This window comes from Sceloporus occidentalis, unplaced genomic scaffold (genome assembly GCF_023333645.1).
Source record: "Sceloporus occidentalis isolate IW3139 unplaced genomic scaffold, rSceOcc1.0.p SCAF_6, whole genome shotgun sequence".
Taxonomy (NCBI): Eukaryota; Metazoa; Chordata; class Lepidosauria; order Squamata; family Phrynosomatidae; genus Sceloporus; species Sceloporus occidentalis.
Window position 1 is genome coordinate 88637733 of NW_028316986.1, and position 20110 is coordinate 88657842.

Sequence of the window (20110 nt, forward strand, 5' to 3'; positions counted from 1 at the left end):
AAAATTTATCTTTACAATATAGAATTGTATAGAATTTAATATAGAATTAATACATAGAACTGAAATTATAAAGATAATTTTTGCACACTGTACTTTTCACCATCAGGACTCCACTTAACTTCCTGTCTCTCTTTTCTTTTCTTTTCTTTTTTTTTCTTATCCAGAATCTCTTTTATTAAAAATGATATCTTAGTAGTGCTTTTTTCTTTTCTTTCTTTGCTTGTTCTCTCTTCACCATAAGCACATTTGCTTTACATGAAAAGAATTGCATTTTCAGATAGCCATTCTTGTCTACTTTCTTCTTTCTCAAACAATGTATACTGTGATTGTTACATATACTTTGTGTGTTGTGTCTTTTTATTTGTGTGTATTTCCCATTTTCCTTTCTTTGCCACTCATTCACTTTCTTTTTCTCTCTCACCCAACAGTCTAGTCTGTTAGACTGCCTCCCTCAGTCTTGCCTTAGTGCCTGCTGTTGTTTGATTCCATGGAAAATCAAGGTATCTAGCCCAAAATCAGGATCATCCAGCTGTAATATCTACAGCTTGATGTAGCTGTCATGTTATGATAACCTCAAGTCTGACTTATGCTTTTATTTTAAATTTTCACATGCTGTTCTTTCTTTTTGAAAAATAAATCTTGTAATAATTTTCCTATTGTTTTCAAAAATATTACCTCATCTGTTGGCAACTGGGAACCCTAATTTGGATACATGATGAATAAACTCATTTTGGTAGTCTACTATATTTTGTTAACACTAGCTGGTGCTGAAATTGGGTATTATGTTTTCCTAATACATCAAAATTACTAATTCTTAACATTTCTGAACTTTCTCATATTTTAGATTATTACAATAAATTCTCCCATGCTGTGCATTAATTTATTGCATATGGCAAGCTGTATGTATTTGAAATGAAAAAGATTTCTGTTTTGTTTGTTTTGTGTTAGGCTTCTCCAGCATAAAAGGGCCTGTATGCAGAGCTGCCTTTCTGCAATTGGCATTTCCAAGATAAACAAACAAAATCCACGTATTTTCTCCTAGACATTTCCTGGGTTCTGGTTATGTTTTTCAAAATGCAGGAGTGAGGAAGCTACTATTTGTTATGTTATTAAATAACCATTTAAAAGACCTTCAGTACCTTATGTTACCTTCAAAGGTACATAAGAGATGTAGTCCTGCTGGTGACATATGTATATATAACTTTACATGCATGTCTTCTCTTGGATATCACACAAGGAACTATACATTAGCTCATGTCCAACCCCTCCTCAAGGCAAGTAATGTGCCTCAAGGGCACTGTCATGGCCAATTACTGACCAGAGGAGGGAGACAGGGAGGTGACCAGGCAAAGCTGGTTTTGACTGCAGTTCTCCAGCCCACAGAAGAGCAATGAGATCATTGTTCTGAATTTCCAGTGAGTTGCTGAAGATCCAGTAGAGTGACCTAATTCGCCTTGCCCATCTGCAGAACTACAACTGGACACTGGTTGTCTCCCCTTGGTCAGTACGTGTGGCAGCACCCCGGGGCTTGACAGTTGCTTGGGTGAGGAGGGAACTACATGGAGCTTCACACATGGAGCAGCATGCTCCACACCCTCTGGTGCAGGACTGTAGCCAGAATATTTGGAAGAAGAGCAGTATGTTAAAAACATCTCTGATAGGATAAGACTCTACCCAATTCTATAAAACAAAATGTAATATTTTCATTTATCAGGAAACACATGTTCTCTTCTTTTGTTTTGCTTTGCTTTATCTTTGGCTTGTGACTGATACACTAAAATTCAATGGGCAAATGAATGAAATTAAAACATTACTAAAATTATGAGAGATCTGAGTTACTTTAAAACCATGTTTTGTTAGACTAGCTGATGCCTATTTATCTGACCTATTTACAGTTGGCCTTTGGAACTCATGAGGGATCCATTTTTGACTTCCCTCCCCATGAGTTTCAAATATCGCATGTATTCAAGCCCCATAGGCTTGAATGGGGCACGTGCATGTGTGCTCCTCATTGCCATTAACAGCAGTCGCACCTCCACGGATTTCCAAATCCATGCATCTCAAGTCTGTGGACTTGGAGGGGCAACTGTATTGACTAGTTGATTGCTTGCTTTACATCTGGTGTATGAAAAATCTGGAGGGTTTAGGTGTATGACCAGAGTTGTAACATTCATTTGCTTCTCTGAGTATGTGTTGTTGTTTGATTAGTATTATATGTTACGGCTGTTTTTAAGAAATGCTTTATTTTCAACTATACAATTTCTTTGAAAAAGAAGGAAAGTCCTAGAGCATACATTTTCATCTTTGTCTTGTCATGTTCAGAGTGCCCCTGGTGACTGGCTTATGGCAGCTGAGTTCTCAGATACAATACAGGGTCAACATAACATGACATTTATTCATTTTGACAATGTCAACCAACCAGATAAAAAGTAGGTTATTGGGGCTTATCACATACCAGGACCATGCTTGAAGAAAAGCCTCGTTGGATGTTTAAGGAAGATAAATTTGAAAATACATATTACAGTTGCATAATATTTTAGTTGATCTTTCCATCTTTCTTGTTTTAGCAATTTCATTGTCTTCTGTTTTCTGTAAGTCAACTCTTTCTGGACCTGCAAAATGGGCAAAATTTTCCTATGTTTCTCATTTTGTTGTTTACAGTAATAATATGTTTTACTTTAAGAATGTTTAAGAACCTCATCTTCACTGAAATGTTTTTTTCCACCTAATCCAATAATACTGCTTCATAAAGTTCATCTTCTGTAGTTTAAGATATCTATCATATTTTAGCAGGTCATACAAATGTCAAAAATATGAAAGTACAGTATGACACACATGCCTTATATCCATGGGAGATACATTCCCAGACTTTGCACGGATATGGAAAATTGTGGATAGTAGCGAACCACAGGCCAAGCGAGAGGACTTGGCGAGCTCCCCATGTACCCTTATCCATTCTTTTCCTCCCCCATTTTAAAATATTTATTGGTAGAATGAAATTAATAAATGTTATTATAATAAATTGATAAAACAAAATATTGGTTAATTCGCCTTACAATAATATATAAAAACTTTTACATAATATCCCCCATACATATAATATATCCCTTTATATTCCATTCTTTACTACTTTATCTAAATCTAATTCATATTTCTTTTCATCATATACTTTTCATAATTCCCTCGTTTCCCCCTTCCCCCAAGTGCTCCCCATCACCAGAGCCTAATATCTTCTTATTACTCTACCTCCAGAATTGTAACTCTTCCTCTGGTGGTAAGACACCTCCTTCTTTTACTAAAACCTTTTGTACAAATGTTTTCCATATTGCTTTGAAATCATTTCTCTTGATTATTCCTCTTCTAAACTTAATCCCACTAGTTAACTTATCATTAATTGCTATTTGCCATATCTCTCTATACCAATCTTGTATTTGTAAATCTCCCTGGTCTTTCCACTTTTTTGCTATCATTAATCTCGCTGCTGTTAATAAATTTGTAATTAAATCCTTTATAACTTGGGTGTAGTTAGTTTTATCATATAAAGATAATAAAGCTATCTTTGGACAAAATTCTAAATCAATTTTTGTTATTTCTTTTATCTCTTCAAATACAATTTGCCAAAATTTCCTTACGGTTCTACAACCCCACCACATATGCATATAAGTGCCTATCTCTTGACACCCTCTCCAACATAACCTTAAATAATTCTTATTTATATAACTTAACCTTACAGGCATTAAATACCATTTCCAAATTATTTTATAATACTTCTCCTTTATTCGTATAGAATCAAATTTTAAATGTACCCTTATCCATTCTTGCCAGTTGAAGGATGAAGTGGATAGGGGCCGCCACTGCCTCCATCCCCACTTTGTGTGGCCAGCAGCAGCTACCTCCAGTTCTTACTTCTCAGCTGAGAGAGGCATGGGGGCTGGCTGCACAATGCTGCATACCTGTCTTGATGACAGGTGCCTTAATTCGCACGCAAGAACAAAAGAAAAAACCAACCAGCCAGGTGTGGCCAAGGCAGCTGTTGCTGGCTGGCTAACTGGCTGCCCAAAGTGGGGGGCAGTGATGATGACAAGAGGGCAGCCTACATCTTCCTCATCCTGTGGCTGGTGAGGATGGAGAGGGGTACATGGGGAATTTGCCAAGCCTCGCCAGGAGGGAGGGAGGAAGTAAGGAAGACCGGCCACTCAGTCATGGTCCCTCTCTGTGTTCACGTTGGGGAGCAGCCAGCCAGCCGGCCTTCCTTCCTTTTTTGTTCTCATGTGTGAGAGTATGGTGCCTGCTTTCAAGAGAGGCACTTGGCTTTGTGCAGCTGGGCCCCCGCTGCATCTTTCTTGGCTGAGATGCACGAACCAGAGTAGAACAAGGAAGAGAGCCAAGTGCAGCCAAGGCAGACACAGCTGGCCGGCTGGCTGCAGCACAAAACAGGGGAGCATGGGGGTAGCATCCCATCATAATCCTGCTATGAGCGAGGACAGAGAGGAGTGAGCATGGAGGAGGAAGGATGGAGAAGCCGGGCTGTGATGCTGCTTCCTGCCCTCCCTCACAGCCTCACACAAAAAAAAGGTGAGAAAGGATGCTGACCAAAGGTAGCAGTCATATGTCGTGGGTAAATGAAACTATGGGTAGTGGTCCTGTGGATACAAGGGGTTGTACTGTTCAGAATAAAGAAGTAGAGTTACCTTTAATGAGCTTACTGCTGTGTAAAATCTATATGTGCATTTTAATAGGGGAAAAAACATTTACATTTCTCATGAAAATTAGGATACTGAATAAGTTCTGGGTCCAAGCATTATGCTTTCTGTAATTTGCTATGAATATCTCCAAATTATCAAGAAAGCAGAGAGAGTGAATTATGTTTTACTCTCACTCTCTCTCATTTCTTGCCAGATATTTAACTCATACATATAGAAGTATGAGTTTGCATTCCCAGATAGGATAATTATTATCATTAATCATTATGTAGTCTGCTGGTATTTGCAATGTTCTTTGTGTATTTATGTACACATTGTTGAATATTACTACACATATTATTTTCAGTGGGCCTATACTTTGTTTATTGAAATAGAATATACATCTGATTTCCTTTAACTTTTCGTTACACAATGAGTTGTTAAATTTAATCACAGTAAATTTTCTCAAATGTGAGTTACTTTTGACTCATAATGTGCAGGAGAGGCATCAGCATTTATGAGTTGCAAAGATTCCTTTCTTGAAATGGCTTAACAAAAATTGTTATATTTTTATTTGTCCCTAAGATGAAAAACAAAATGGTGGCTTTCTAAAAGAGACTACTTATTTAGTATTAGTTAAATTAGCAAGCAGGTTTTTAAAAGCACAAATTACTTTGAGAATCCTTCTGAAAAAACAGGAAAAAATACAGAAAATTCAAAAGTTGTCCTAGTTGATTCATCTTCAGTGACTTCCAAAGGTGGCATTTTCATTTGGCATAAATTGAATTATACTTACATTTTATCACCTTGGAGCCACCGTGGTGTAGTGGTTTGAGTGTTGGATTACGACTCTGGAGCCTGGGGTTCGAATCCCTGCTCGGCCATGTAAAATCACAGGGTGATCTTGGGCAAGTCACCTGCTGTCAGTTGCCAAGAAAACCCCATGGGGCCCTATAACTCGAAAATAACTTGAAGGCACACAACAACAAAAACAGCGTAGTATAGGAGATAAGCGTTGGCAAATAAGGAATGTGGGCGCTGATCTACACAGAATCAGAGTTGGAAGAGACCACAAGGGCCACCCAGTCCAAACCCTTGCCAATTAACCTCTTATCTAATGTAGCAGCATAGTATATTAGGTGAGTTGCCGCCGATTTCCATACTTGTCTGTACTATTCTGTGCAAATTTGCTGTTCTTGCACTCTCTGCTGAAAATATGCAGCAAATCTATGCAAAGCAAACTGACCACCATTAGTTCGATAATGCACATCCTCACAGATAGTTGCGGCAACTCCCTTTTCTGTGGAGTTTGTGGAGTCCCCTCATCCTGTAAAAGCCCACATTCCTCTGAATTTCTTTTTTGTAAATTTTTTTATTATAATAATAATTTATAATAATTTGTTTTATTTATATACCGCTATTCCAAAGATCATAGCGGTGAACAGCAAGTAAGCTCTGGATTGCATGGTCAATGTATGTCCTTATGTGGGGGCTTTCAAAACAGATTAACAATGCAGTGGAGTGCACCTTCTTTCAACTGAAATTACTGAGTTCATTTTCAGAAACGTTTGAGGGGAGTGCATTTCTCTGCTGGGCGGAAAGAACTAAAGACTAAAGAGTGGGATCAAAAATGCTAGTCTATTGTAACTTAAGGACCAGCGTGGTGTGTTGGACTACAACCCTCGAGATCAGGATTAGAACCCCTTCTTGCCCATGGGAACCCACTAGGTTACCTTATGGGAGTCACATTCTCTCAGTCTGGAAGAGGGACCAGGACACGTCTCCTCTGAACAAATCTTGCCAGAAAAACCCTGTGATAGGTTTGCTTTAGAGTTGCCATAAGTGAGAAATGACTTGAAGGCTCAGAACAGCAACAGATTTTTAACTTAAAGCTTGACCAATAAATGAATCTTGGAAGAGGCATTTCAGCCTTTAAGAATGGGGGGAAACATTAAAAAGCTGAGAAACTATCAAATTATGAGAAAGAAGACTAGGCTATTTGGGAATACGTGGAGTCAGATGGGGATTCCAAGAGGGTTCGATTTGACTCTAGGGGCTGAAGTTCCCCAACTCTCCTCTGTGCAGGGGGGTTAGTGGTTACTAGATTTGGTATATACCATATGATTTATAAAAAGGGATTGAGGCATAGTTTTTGAAAGTACTAGTTATCATTATCCAAGTACTGTTAATTTCAGAATATTATTGTAAACAGATTTTAAATTAAGGTACAAACAACCACTTCTTAAATTTATGTATTAGCTGCTTGTTCATGCAAGAACTGGTGACAGTTTTATTTAAAGTGGATTCACATGTAGATGGAACAGGGTAGAAACAGCTAAAGTTATGAAAGTGTTTTTCATGTACTGTAATACTTTATTTTGCAACAGGCAGTTTTATTTTATATTGAGATAAATTTGTAAGAAAATAACATTTGCAATGAATTTATAACATACCTTCTTTTATAGTGTTCAACCCCTTCTCCTGAAGAGGAAAAGCTTATTAGCATCAAGAGACCCAAAACACCAATTTCAAATGAATTCTCTGATATCAACACTCAAACAAATTGGACCAAATCACTTCCATTGCCAACGCCAGAGGAGAAAATGCGGGAGCAAGCTCAAGCAGTCCAAACTGATGTTATACCTATTAACGTAACAGGTAGGATTTTTATTTTGTTGCCGTGTAGTGAAGAATAACAAGGGATTTCAGGTGGATTTAAATGTTTATTTCTCATGAAAATATACAATAGTTTTAAACATATTGAAAGTGTGAAAGTTGCAGTGAAAACTGACTCTCTAAAAAGTACTGATTAAATAACTACGTGTTCCTCCAGTTTTTAAAGGATCATGAAGAAAGTTGATAAGCTCAATAGCATGAATATTCTGTCTCATGAACCTAAAACTGTAGGATAATTAATAATTAATTTGGTTTATTTATATACCGCTATTCCAAAGATCATAGCGGTGAACAGCAAGTAAGCTAATTTAGCAAGTAAGCTAATTTGCCCCCAACAGTCTGGGTACTCATTTTAGCAACCTTGGAAAGATGCAAGCCTGAGTCCAGCTTGGGCCCTTTTGCTGGTCTTGAACTCGCAAACCTTGTGGTTTTGAGTGAATGGCTGCAGTACAGGCATTTAACCACTGTGCCACCAGGGCTCCTTAGGGTGTCCCTAGCAAAAAGATTTGTGTTCAGTTATCAGCTGTGTGTTGAGATATAAAAACATGAAGAATTTTTTTTTGCAGTTACTTTTTTTATAACACTTCTTTCTTGAGATTTTACTACACACAATTTGAGCACAGTGCTACCTGACCAAGATGCCTAGAGCTGGGAAATCACTGGGGATTATGTTCACCTTGGCCTAGCTTCTTGCACTAGCATTGTTCCTGTGCTGGAGGTGGTTTGGACTGGCTTAATTCTGCTCCTCTCTAACCTCAGCCTGTCTTTGTGCCCTTTAAGCAGAGTGATTCTGCCAGTAGATACTTTCTCAGCAAATTTCTTGACATCATCTGGCAGAAGGAGATTTCTGATGATGGAAGAGGCTTATCCCTAACCGTAAGCCTCCCTCCCCAAACCAGCACATCTTTGAGTTGAGATTGTTCTGCCTGCCCTTCAAACAGCAATGGGTATTTTAAAATTCAGTAAATAAGCTGTTCTCTAGTCTTGTTTGTGACACTTGTATCATCATTTAGAAAATATTTTTGTTTTTGATTTTTTTTTTGATGGGGGATTCTTTATGATTTTGAGATAAAATGTGCATTATCTTTTTCTTAATTTCATGTGATAATATCAGTGAGAGCTATTTCATATAGTGCTTACAAATTCAAAGATAACAGAAACGCCATGGTGCTAAAATTGGCTTGAGAATGTAAAGGCAAAAACCTCTGACATAGTGTGGTTATGGTAAGCAAAGTCATCCATGTTATCCCATAACAGAAAATTCAATATTCACAGTTGGCAATACTTTTATTAGGACCAACTAAAATATTACAGAATTGTAAACAGACTTTCACCTTCTCCAGAGCTTTTAATGAGGTGGGTATTAAGCAAAACAGGCTGAATGGGGAAAGGGCTAGCAGGCAGGCTCTTAAAACCAAAGAAGTCTATGGCCCTCCAGTTCATATCAGTGCCAGCCAGCAGAGCTAGTAGTTGGGTCCGATAGGAGCTGGTCCAACATATTTGAAATGCTATGTGTTCCTCTCCCCTGCCACGAAGTCTGCATTAGTCACAGTCTTAATACTGGGTTTACAAGATTAGGTTGTAGACTTTGTAGGATTAGATTGTCTCAACTCCTGTGTGATTTTCAGGTTATGCCTACAGATGCCGGGGTACTTTGATATACACAATGTCTGATTCAACATACCTGTATTTGAAAATGTAAAATTCAGCATCTGACTCCATCCTTATGCAAAATACATAGCATCCTTGACAGGCTGATAGCGTAACTTAAGAGAAACATGATAGTAGATTTTCTACTAACAAAATGGGAAATTAATATTATTGAGGTCCTTTGTGTAACAGTTCAGCAAATGAGGGAAATAAAATGCAGAACTGTACTCTTTTCCATTAGGGAGAGAGCATTGTTGTTCTCACGAAGCATTTCCCCTGATCCTCACTGATACTATGCTGCAAAAAAAAAAAAAAAAAAGCTGATGGTATCATTACCAGAATATAACAGCAGGCTACAGTCTGGCTGGTCTGTGACATAAGTAATCATGTCAATTAAGCCACATATTGACATATGGCTATATTTTTGATTTTATATTAAGTAATAAAGAAGTCCAGGGCAATTAATTGTTCTTAAGCTGGATAAACTACAACCTCCAAAGACCCCAGGTTCATGATAGCAGTGGTGGAAGATTGAGGAGGAGCAGAATATCCTTAAATTCTAGTCCCATTTTTTATCACTTCCCCCATTTTAAAATTACATATTTCCATGTCACTGAAAACACTGGATGATGAATCATTTATTCCCACCACCACCATGCTGTGTGTAGGAGTGTTGGAGAAGTGGAAGGGCTTTAGGTCCTGATGGTCCAAACTCTCCCCACTTTTTCTCATGCAGTGGCCCTGATCCATTCTCTTTTTATCTTTCTCTGCATCAAAGCTCCAATGTTGGGGAGGTAGAGGGTGTAGAAATGTCTGCTGGAAGAGAGAAGCAGAGGTCAGATCTTCCTGCCTGAGGATCATATGGCCCAACAGTGTTTCCCACAGACCATAGCATAGCAGCCTAAACTGTTAAAAAAAAAACTGAGTGACATTATATAATAATAATAAAATTTTATTTATGTTTCCCCGCCTCTCCCAATGGATCAAAGTGGGGTTACAGACTAATTAAAAGCACAAAGTGTTTACATCAAAATTCCATTACAAATTAGCTAAAACAATCAGACAATAGCAATAGAATCATCAAGCAAGGCAGGGGTCATACACAGACAGAAGCATGTCATTGGTATCAGGGAGTATTCATATCAGGTGGGGTATGCTCGGCTAAAAAGCTCGGTTTTAACCGCTTTTCTAAATGTCTCTAACAAGGTCGCCGAGCTGATCTCCTCATTGAGACTGTTCCAAAATCTCGGAGCCGTTGTTGAAAAGGCTGTTTGCGAGGTAGTAATGTACTTGGAAGTTGCTATTTCTAATAAGTTCTTACCCGATGTTCTGAGAGTGTGGGGCGGATTGCGTGGGGAGATGCGGTCCTGTAAGTAACTCAGGCCCAAGCCATGTAGGGCTTTATAGGTAATAACCAACACCTTGTACTGTGCCCAGAAGCAAATAGGGAGCCAGTGGAGATCTTTTAAGATAGGTGTAATATGATCAAACCTTAATGAACTGGTGACCAATCTGGCTGCCATATTCTGCACTAACTGAAGCTTCCGAACTTGGTACAAGGGTAGCCACATGTAAAGCGCATTACAGAAATCTAGACGAGAGGTTACCAGAGCGTGTACCACCGTTTCAAGGTCCCTCCGATCTAGGTAGGGTCGCAGTTAGCGTATCAACCGAAGTTGATAGCAAGCACTTCTAGTCGTCGCATCTACCTGAGATATCAATTGCAGGGACGAGTCCAGAAGTACTTCTAAGCTGCAAACTTCGTCCTTCAGGGGAAGTGTGACCCCATCCAGGACAGGTTGGCAGATTTCCTTCCTTAGACCCGAGGAAGCTATCACAAGTACTTCCGTTTTCTCTGGATTCAGTCTGAGTTTGTTTTCCCTCATCCAGCCCATTACCGACTCCAGGCAGGCATTCAGAGGAGAGATGCCATCCTTAGTCCCTGTATCAGTCGGAGACATAGAGAAACATATTTGGGTGTCATCAGCATACTGATAACATCACACCCCATGTCTCTGGATAATCTCTCCCAGCGGTTTCATGTAAATGTTAAGCAGCATGGGGGACAAAATAGCTCCTTGAGGGACACCAAATGTCAGTTCCCTCTTAGAGGAGCAAGTGTCCTCCAGCCTCACCATCTGGAACCTGCCTGAGAGGTAGGATTGGAACCACTGGAGCGCAGTGCCCCCAATACTCAACTCCCTCAGGTGCTCCAAAAGGATACCATGGTCAATTGTATTGAAAGCCGCTGAGATGTCCAATAGCACCAACAAGGACACACTTCCCCTGTCGATGCCCAGACAGAGATAATTGACTAAGGCGACCATGGCCGTCTTAACTCCGTATCCCTCCCTGAAGCCAGTTTGAAATGGGTCCAGATAATTAGTTTCATCCAAGACAACCTGCAGTTGGAAGGCAACTGCTCTCTCGATCACCTTGCCCAAGAATGGCAGCAGGGAGACCGATCTATAATTATTTCTCACCAGGGGGTCCAGGGAGGGTTTTTTCAGTAGCGGTTTAACCACTGCTAATTTCAGTTTGGATGGAAAATTTCCCTCCTGGAAGGATGCATTGATTATTAATCGTAACAATGTAGTTACGGCATCTCCTCCCTGGGCGGTCAACCAAGAAGGGCAGAGATCGAGAGTGCATGTTGTCTTCTTTACACATCCAAGGAGCTTGTCTACTTCCTCGGTATTTACAAACTCAAAGTGATCCAGCTTAATAGAGTCCACAGAAGCTCTGGATACCTCTCCTATTGTTTCTGTTTTTATGCCAGCGTCAAGATCAGCCCTTATCCGAGAGATTTTATCTGTGAAAAAGTTATTAAAATCATCATAGCAGGCTTTTGTTGATTCTAATATAGGGTTCAGGGCGGGGGGTAACTGGATCAGCTCCCTCACCACCCTGAACGGCTCTGCCGGATGAGACTCTGCAGATGCAATACGTGCAGCATAGAAGGGATTCTTTGCTGCACTTATTGCCACTCCATAGAACTTCAAAAGGTTCTGATGGAGTGTCTTGTCAGATAGGCACTGATATCTCCACCAGCAGCGCTCTAGTCATTGCGTGGCCCGCTTCATTTCCCAAAGATCTTCCGTATACCAGGATTTTTTGTTAAGAGCAGGCCGGGAGCGATGCTGTCTATAGCCCTGGTAAGATCAGCTCCCTCACCACCCTGAACGGCTCTGCCGGATGAGACTCTGCAGATGCAATACGTGCAGCATAGAAGGGATTCTTTGCTGCACTTATTGCCACTCCATAGAACTTCAAAAGGTTCTGATGGAGTGTCTTGTCAGATAGGCACTGATATCTCCACCAGCAGCGCTCTAGTCATTGCGTGGCCCGCTTCATTTCCCAAAGATCTTCCGTATACCAGGATTTTTTGTTAAGAGCAGGCCAGGAGCGATGCTGTCTATAGCCCTGGTAAGATCGTTGTCCCAGGTATCCGTCAGGGCATCAACAGAATCCCTGTCAGTTCCAACCATAAATCCCTCTAAGGCTTCTTGGAACCTTTTGGGTTCCATCTGCCTTCAAGAGCGGACCATTCTAATAGGTCCTCCAACCCCAGGAGGGAGTAGAGTGGTTGCCTTCAGTCGCACCTTGACCAGGAAATGGTCCATCCATGACAGAGCAGAGGTCCCCAGGACCTCTGCCCACGGACTTCCCTGATCCATACTAAAGACCACATCGAGTGTATTACATGCACAATGTGTTGGACCTAAGACTAATTGGGGGAGGCCCATGGCAGTCATGGAAGCTATGAACTCTCAAGCTGCACCTGTTAGTTCTTGTGAACCGGCCTCGAAGGGGATGTTGAGGTCCCCCAGCACAAGAAGCCTGGGAGACTCCAACACCAGCTCTGAGACCAGCTGTGTCAGCTCGGGCAGGGAGTCTGTTAGGTTACGGGTGGACGGTAGACCAACAGAATCCCCGGACTGTCCCTAGCCTTCAGGGTCAGGTAAATACATTCAATGTGGCCTGTTTTCCAGACAGGTTTCCTGGTCAAGGTAACAGTGCTTTTATGGACTAAGGAAACTCCTCCCCCCCCCCCCCCGCCCACAATCTATGATCTGCTCCTTAACAGTATAACTGGGTGGAAGGGCCTGGGCCCAGACTGCATTACTCTCGGCCCCCAGCCAGGTCTCTGTAATGCAAGCCAGGTCAGGTTTATTTTCCTCTAGAAGATCTTGAATTATGTGGGCTTTAACAACCAATTAACTAGGGAATCCATCCTTCTAAATGAATACTCACAACTGCTTAACCCTAATATCAGTGAAAGGTGGCATTTTGGCCATTTTTTAAAAAAAGAAAAAGGGTAGGGATTGCAGCAGGCTGTGGTGGGCGAGTGTGGCCCTCCAAGGCTCCTTCCCACCCCCCAAAAACTTGCCAGTAGCCTGATGCTGCTTTGGAAGCTAATGGTTTGTCTACACTGGTGAAAAACACCAGTGCTGACAGTGTCCATAGATGTTTACCTCCAGGGAGGATCTATGGTTTTCAGCCCTTAACCTGACTTTGCTCTGAAGTAATTAAAATCACGGAAACCCCAGGGTTTGCAGGAAACCCCAGAGTGCCTCTGGTTCTTTTGGCCATGTGGACAGCTTTATTGGGTCCAGTTCTACCATTTGACCACATGTCAAGAGCCAAGCCATCCCCTTTATCCTGCGCTGAACAGATCATGGAAGGGGATAGATACCCTTTGGAGATGCTGCTGCTGCTTTCTCACCAGCCAAGTAGTTCACTGAGTGCCTTCCCAGCATCCTGCCACTTCTGCATGGCTGGATGCCTTCTGGAGATATCATGGCCATCAATCTGGGGGCGAGAGTGAGATCACATGTAGAGAAATCCAGCCTTGTGATCTGGGATCATCATCTTCCATACATTTTGCCCTGTACACTCAGGTTCTCTGGGAAACATTTGCTCCAAGTGGCCAGCACTAGACAGTCTGCTACCTCCAGACTGTGGAATGACCTGCCAGAGGAGATACAACTGCTGAAAACGCTGACTGCTTTTAAAACAGCATTAAAGACATATCTCCTCTAGCAGGCCTACACAGTCAATTTTAAACCATGACTTTTTAATTGTAATTGTACTCTTGAGTGTGTTTAATGATTTATAGTGTTGTATTTTAACTGTGGAATTGTGTGTTTTTAATTATGTTTTGTATTTTAAAATGTTATACCCTGCTTTGAGCCTTGAGGAGAGGTGGGAAATAAATAAATATTATTATCATTATTATTATTAGGAGGAAGGTCACTCTATCCACCTTGTTAATCACCCACGTATCTTGTTCTAATCTCAGCAGAAGCAGAGGTGCTGGGCAGACTTTACACAAAGCTTCTGCTCATGAGAAGTAGTGGTGGTTCTGAAAATAAGCAGCAGCTGCTTCCTTGCAGGCAGCAGCTCGCTACAAATGTCTGCCTGGTGTGCTGTGGCTTCTGCTAAGGTGAGAATGGAGTGCCCCTGCAATCACTGAGCAGGGAATAGAGCTATCCTCTCTTTGTTAACTTCACCAGAAATGACACTACCATGAATTATTCAGTTGAGTTTTTCGCATTTGGGGTAGGCTCTCTCAGGCAGCTCCTGCCCATGAGGAAGTGGAAGCTGCAACGACACCGAGGGGGCAGGCCAGCAGGGCCAATGAGGTGTTGGCCCAGCTGGCCTGTGTGCACAATGAAGTGGTGTTGCACCAGATTCAACTCAGTTCATGTGGTCACTGTTACAGTGTGCATGATGCTTCAAACTGGTCCTAGACTTAGCCACCAGTGCAGACATGCCCTAAAGCTGCATTCTGCATCCTCCTGCACACAATGGGACTTAATTCTGCCTTTCTCTGTCTCTCTCTTTCTGTGTGTGTGTTGTGTTGTGAAAGGAAGGAAGGAAGGAAGGAAGAAAATATATTTAATTTCCATGCCTCTGTTTAACTAAATAATATGTAAAGACTAGATTACATATTTTGCTCTGAACCCCTTTCCATAGCCTTATCTAAGCCTGTGGCAATATCTTGGGCTGTTCTTCATAATATAATGTTAACATCTTGGAAATAAAATATTAAACCCAAATGTACTTTTCAGAAATTAAGAGCCCTTTAAAAGAGATTAATTAGTAATGAATGTGATCGTTCACTTGGCTACACAACAGATGAGGCCCCTCCCCCTTTGGTTTCATCTCTCTGTGCTTTTTAAGTAGGACAGATTGTGGGACTGCAAATCTGGTGGGTAACCTGAACATGCTGAGGGCATTGCATTAATCTGACAAGCTGCTGACTGGCTCTCCAAGTTTGGGAATGGATTTAGTTTCTTGGGTCAGCAGGAGCTGAGCTTGCTTTGGAAAGGATATAAAGTTGGCTTTTTAAACACTCTGTTCTATTTGTTAATCCCAGGACATGTTGTGGTGTTGGCTGTGGGTCTTACCCAGACAGAAAGGGAAGATAACAGGATCTGGTGAAGGTTGTGCTAAGCTAAGGCACAAATAAAGGATAAATGTTTTCATTCTGCAAATTACTGAAGCATGTGCTTATCTAATACTGACTTCATTTGGCCACTTATTGATAAACAAGACAAATTTAAGTAGGTGTGTGTAAATATCCTGCTGAATCAAGGCTATGACCTTTACTGCTATATCTACAGTAAGGCTATTGACCCAATAACCATGTTTTGCTGCTCAAATGTATAGACCCCAATGTCTGGCATGTCTAGCAAATCAGACCAATGGCCTTGCTCTTTGAAGCTCTCAGTGCCCCTTACTTTCTTCATCTGCCATACTCTCAGAGTTTCAAAGGTCTCATTTAACAAGAACAGCATAACTCTAGACTCAAATATTATCCAGGGGAAAAGAAATCTGTTGCACATGGTGACTGAGGATGGAGTAGCTATCTCATAGCCTTTGCTCTTTTGTTCCAGAGAAACCCATATGTTACAGATTTGTATACATTGTGCAGCACTTTTTGAGCCAGTGGCCACACACAACAGATTCTAGCACATGCCAAGGAAGCTTTTCAGTGAGAAATAACTTGGCTATCCAGATATTTCAAATAAATTTTGGAGGAATTCAGATACCTCCAACTTCTCCTTTTCAGGAATTAAGTAAGAGTTAAATTATTGTATAATGGAATTATGTCTAAAATGTCTGTGTTAACCATCCTGTGGATTTATAAGATTGCAAAGAATTGAAAAACCCAAACTATTTAAGGAGGGAGATAATAGGGCGATTTTAACTGTTAAACTCATATATATATGTTTTAACTATTTGTAAGCCACCTCACATATCAGAAGTAGGGTTTATTTTGCTAATTGCCAAGTTATTAACTCATTGAAAAGTGAATATATTTAAAGCTATTCAGGCTGTAATAGTTCTGCTGTTCCAATTATGATACAATACACAGTCAACTTTAAGGCTTTCTCGTTTAACATGCACCATCTAAGCTTTTGAGTTTATTACAACTGATGTTGGTAAAATAGATTAAACATAGTTGATGTATCATTTTAGTCCATATAGATTTGTATGTCCATGTTCAGTTAATATTGCTGACAGATGGCATGGCTATTTGTCTTCAGAATGAGAGGCAAAGTTGGAAAGCTTTTTGGTTATGATTAAATAAAATAAAAAAGCTGTCCAGTTGCATTAATCAACTTGGGAGAAAATACACTGATTTTAAATACCGTAGAATTTCAGAGGTAGTAAACTTAATTTTGGCAAACCCAAAATATTTTCAAAATTGGCTTTGATCTCATGTATTTTCATAAGTCTATAGTCATCTCATGTCCACTGCTATAAGTAAAATGTCCAAATAAGCATGCTTACAAGCATAGTCAAAAGAATTAACCATTAGTAAAAAAAAAAAAAAGGGGGGTGGCTTACTATTCAGTACATTTTATTTGTGTTTCTATCTCTATAAATCAGTATCTCTTTCTTTGAGAGCCAGTGGGTGCAGTGGTTTGAGCATTGGACTAGAAGATCAGGGTACTAATCCCTGCTCAGCCATGGACTAATACTAGGTGGCCTTGGGCAAGTGACACTCACTCTCAGAGGAAGGCAAAGGCAACTCCCTCTGAACAAATCTTATCAAGAAACCTCAGGATAGGGTCACCTTAGGATTGCCATAAATAAGAAACAACTTGAAGAAGGTACACAACAACAACAATCTTTTTCTCTTATTCTTTCCATCCTTTAGTTATCATGAAAAGGTCATGCTTGGACACAATGCTCCTTGGACACAATGCACCAGTATGATGCATTAACAGCTTGCTGATAGGTTTAGATCACATGAAAATTCAGTCTAAAAAGGCAAAAACATTTGATGGATGTATATAGTCCCCATATTTAAACCTTAAAGTGACTGTATGCTGTATCATTTTCTTTCAGTGTATATTCATTCTGTATGACTAAGCTAACATCATATAATTAATGCCTTTTCTTCATTTCTACAATAAGCAAGTGGAAGAAAGTGCATGGTGTCAGTGTGCTTGAAAGTAATGGTGCTTTGCTTGTTCTACTGTACATCAGGGGAGAATTTTGACCGCCAAGCCAGCATACGGAGGTCTCTAATTTACACAGACACTGTGGTAAGGCGGCCGAAGAAAGTGAAAAGGAGAAAGACTATTACAGGAATCCCTGACAACATCCAAAGAGAGCTAGGTATGGCTCATCAGCACTGTATTCCATTACAATTAATAACTACTGCTTGCCTTAACTAAAATCATAACATTTACCTGTGCCTATGAAGCTGATACAGTCTGATAGCCTGTTAAAATTTTCAATTGCATGTGCGACTGATCACTAAGAAAGAATAGGTAATGCATTAATTGATTACTTTGCCCCCATATGAAATTAAACAAATGTTTCTTTCTTACTTTTTGAATGCTGTGAATACAGTGATTTTTTGGAAAGGCTTAAAGATCTGTTTTGAAATTACATCAGAGTGTCAATCTCACACTGTCTTCACAGCCATAAAACAGGAAATACTTGTGACAAAATTTGGTTGCAAGAAAATGCAGCAAAATGGATACTAAAATATTGTTAATCAGTACTACTGTTGATATATTCAGTAGTGAGCAGATCTGTATTCTGCTCATCATATTCAAGCCACTTTACACATGATGATTTTCCTACAGAGATATTCCTGTTGCATCTCAATGTGATGAAGGAAAGAAATATGTGTATGATCATTACATATGGTTCTGTATATGTGGTTCTGTATAGTATCTATAGTTTAGGTATAGAGTAGTGTGAAAATTGGTTTAATATGTAGTTGGTGCAGTAGTACAAACTGAATCACTCCTTTTCTCAGTCTTTTTTTAATGTAGTTTTACTAATCCCTAAAATCCTATCCAGTCCCCTACAACCTAATGTGAACCGTTTTATCATCCCCAGAGCAGCCATTATATCACATGCATACAATGCATACAAATGCATTGTATCACATATCTAAAGTTTACATTCTTTCAAAAGATGTTCCAAAACAATAATTTTCTATAAAGCAGAACTAATGGGCAGGATGTGCCAGAATTATTTAATATACCTGCTGGTAGACCTCTAGGTTTATTTTACTTTTTAAAAATAGACTTTGAATGCAAAGTCTTAGAAATATTTACTTAATGTGATACTCCATACAACATGGGGAAAGGACAGGGACATGGAACTGAGATGACTGGTGTTAGCCCCATGTTGAATATTGAATGTAACGCCTTCACTCAGTCTGAAGACAGTATTTTAACTAAAGTCTGCTTCAGAGACTTTATGGTAGACCAAGGAAGACAGAAAGTATACAGAAGAAAACTACTCCAACAACTGGAACAATCTGGTACCATTCAAAAAGTATAGCATAAACTAGTGGTTCCCAACCTTTTCTATGCCCCCACACTCCTAGAAAATGTTTGATTAATGTTTGCACCCGCCACAAAAATACCACATTTGAAGATGAAGAAGTCCAATTTCTGATTTTTCAACCACAAATGGAACAATACTGTGGGTGAATCGGGTGAACTTTAAAAAATCTAACACAGTGCATAAAATTCAAATCTAAGTTGAACAGTTAGATTCTAATTTATTCAGAAAGAATTAGTGATGACTCATGACTTCTCACTCAAGGACACAAGCAGCTCTTTGTCTCACCCCCTGAAATGCCATCTCGCACCTCCTGGGCTGCAGGCACCCTCAGTTGGAAACCCCTGGCATAGATAATAGAGGCATCCTCCCCATTGCTCCCTTCCTCATGAATACAATAATGGTGAAAATATTTTATATTAGTGAAGCAATCCCAGCTGGAGTGAAGAAAAGCCTGACTGCCCTCAGTAAGCCAACTGTGGGGTCCCTCCCCAGGATCACACCTGAAATATATGAAAATAATTGTGATTTAGTAAACATAAGCATTGGTGGGTGTAGCCTGTCATTTCTGATGTTTCTATTCCTGTTGTCCTTATTTCAGTTTTTCATTAGTGCAGAGCTATGCCCAATTTGTGGAAGTTCTCCCCAGTGTTCTATCTTGCTCTACTCTAGATTGTTCAGGAAGGCTCCTCTAATCTTTCAGAGAAACCCTTTGAAGTGGTCTAAGTAGGTGCAGGTATGAGGAGAGAATGCAAAATGTTCCTTCCACGTTAATTCCATCTTTGAATTAACTTGTCCAAGTTAGTGTCTTTAACATAAACACCAGTAAACCCAGGACTATCATAATAGAGGAAAAAAAACTGAAAACAAGATGCCTAGATTGTAAATTTCTTAGGCCCTCTTCAGACTGGCCGTTAAGACCAGCCTGGGGGCAGAGTCAGCCTGGGGGCACGTCCAGATGATGCATGCCCCAACTCAGCTGCCATGGTGCCATGACACCACACGCCACTTCACATGGCGCTCCTCCGGTGCTGTATCCATACGACGCAGCGCTGAAGGAGCACCACCAAGTCGTGCTAACGCAGCTATGGCACCCTTTCCAGGGTGCAAAAAGGAGCCACTTTTTGCCGCTCCTTTTCGCATCCTGGAAAGGCTAGATCGGTTGCCGTGGACCTGATCTGGCGCTAAAAGGGGCGGCCTGAAGAGCCGCTACATAGAGAACTAAAGGGACTATTTTAATAAGGAGGTGTTAACAAGACAGCTAAGAAATAGCCAAA

At 40.3% G+C, this 20110-nt stretch overlaps 1 protein-coding gene across 7 annotated transcripts in view; it reads left to right on the top strand.

The window, feature by feature from the left end:
- The window catches only part of NHSL1 (NHS like 1), a 232883-nt gene that overhangs the window by 197782 nt on the left and 14991 nt on the right, over nt 1-20110 (top strand). For 3 of the 7 annotated variants that reach the window (XM_089530283.1, XM_089530278.1, XM_089530280.1), the window contains exons 4-6: nt 429-500; nt 7148-7340; nt 17514-17645. In XM_089530283.1, the coding sequence (XP_089386409.1) occupies nt 429-500; nt 7148-7340; nt 17514-17645 (397 nt within the window). Of the gene's footprint in view, nt 1-428; nt 501-7147; nt 7341-8148; nt 8306-17513; nt 17646-20110 lie in introns of those variants that run through there. The other 4 variants (XM_089530279.1, XM_089530282.1, XM_089530281.1 and 1 more) reach the window with 3 other exon arrangements.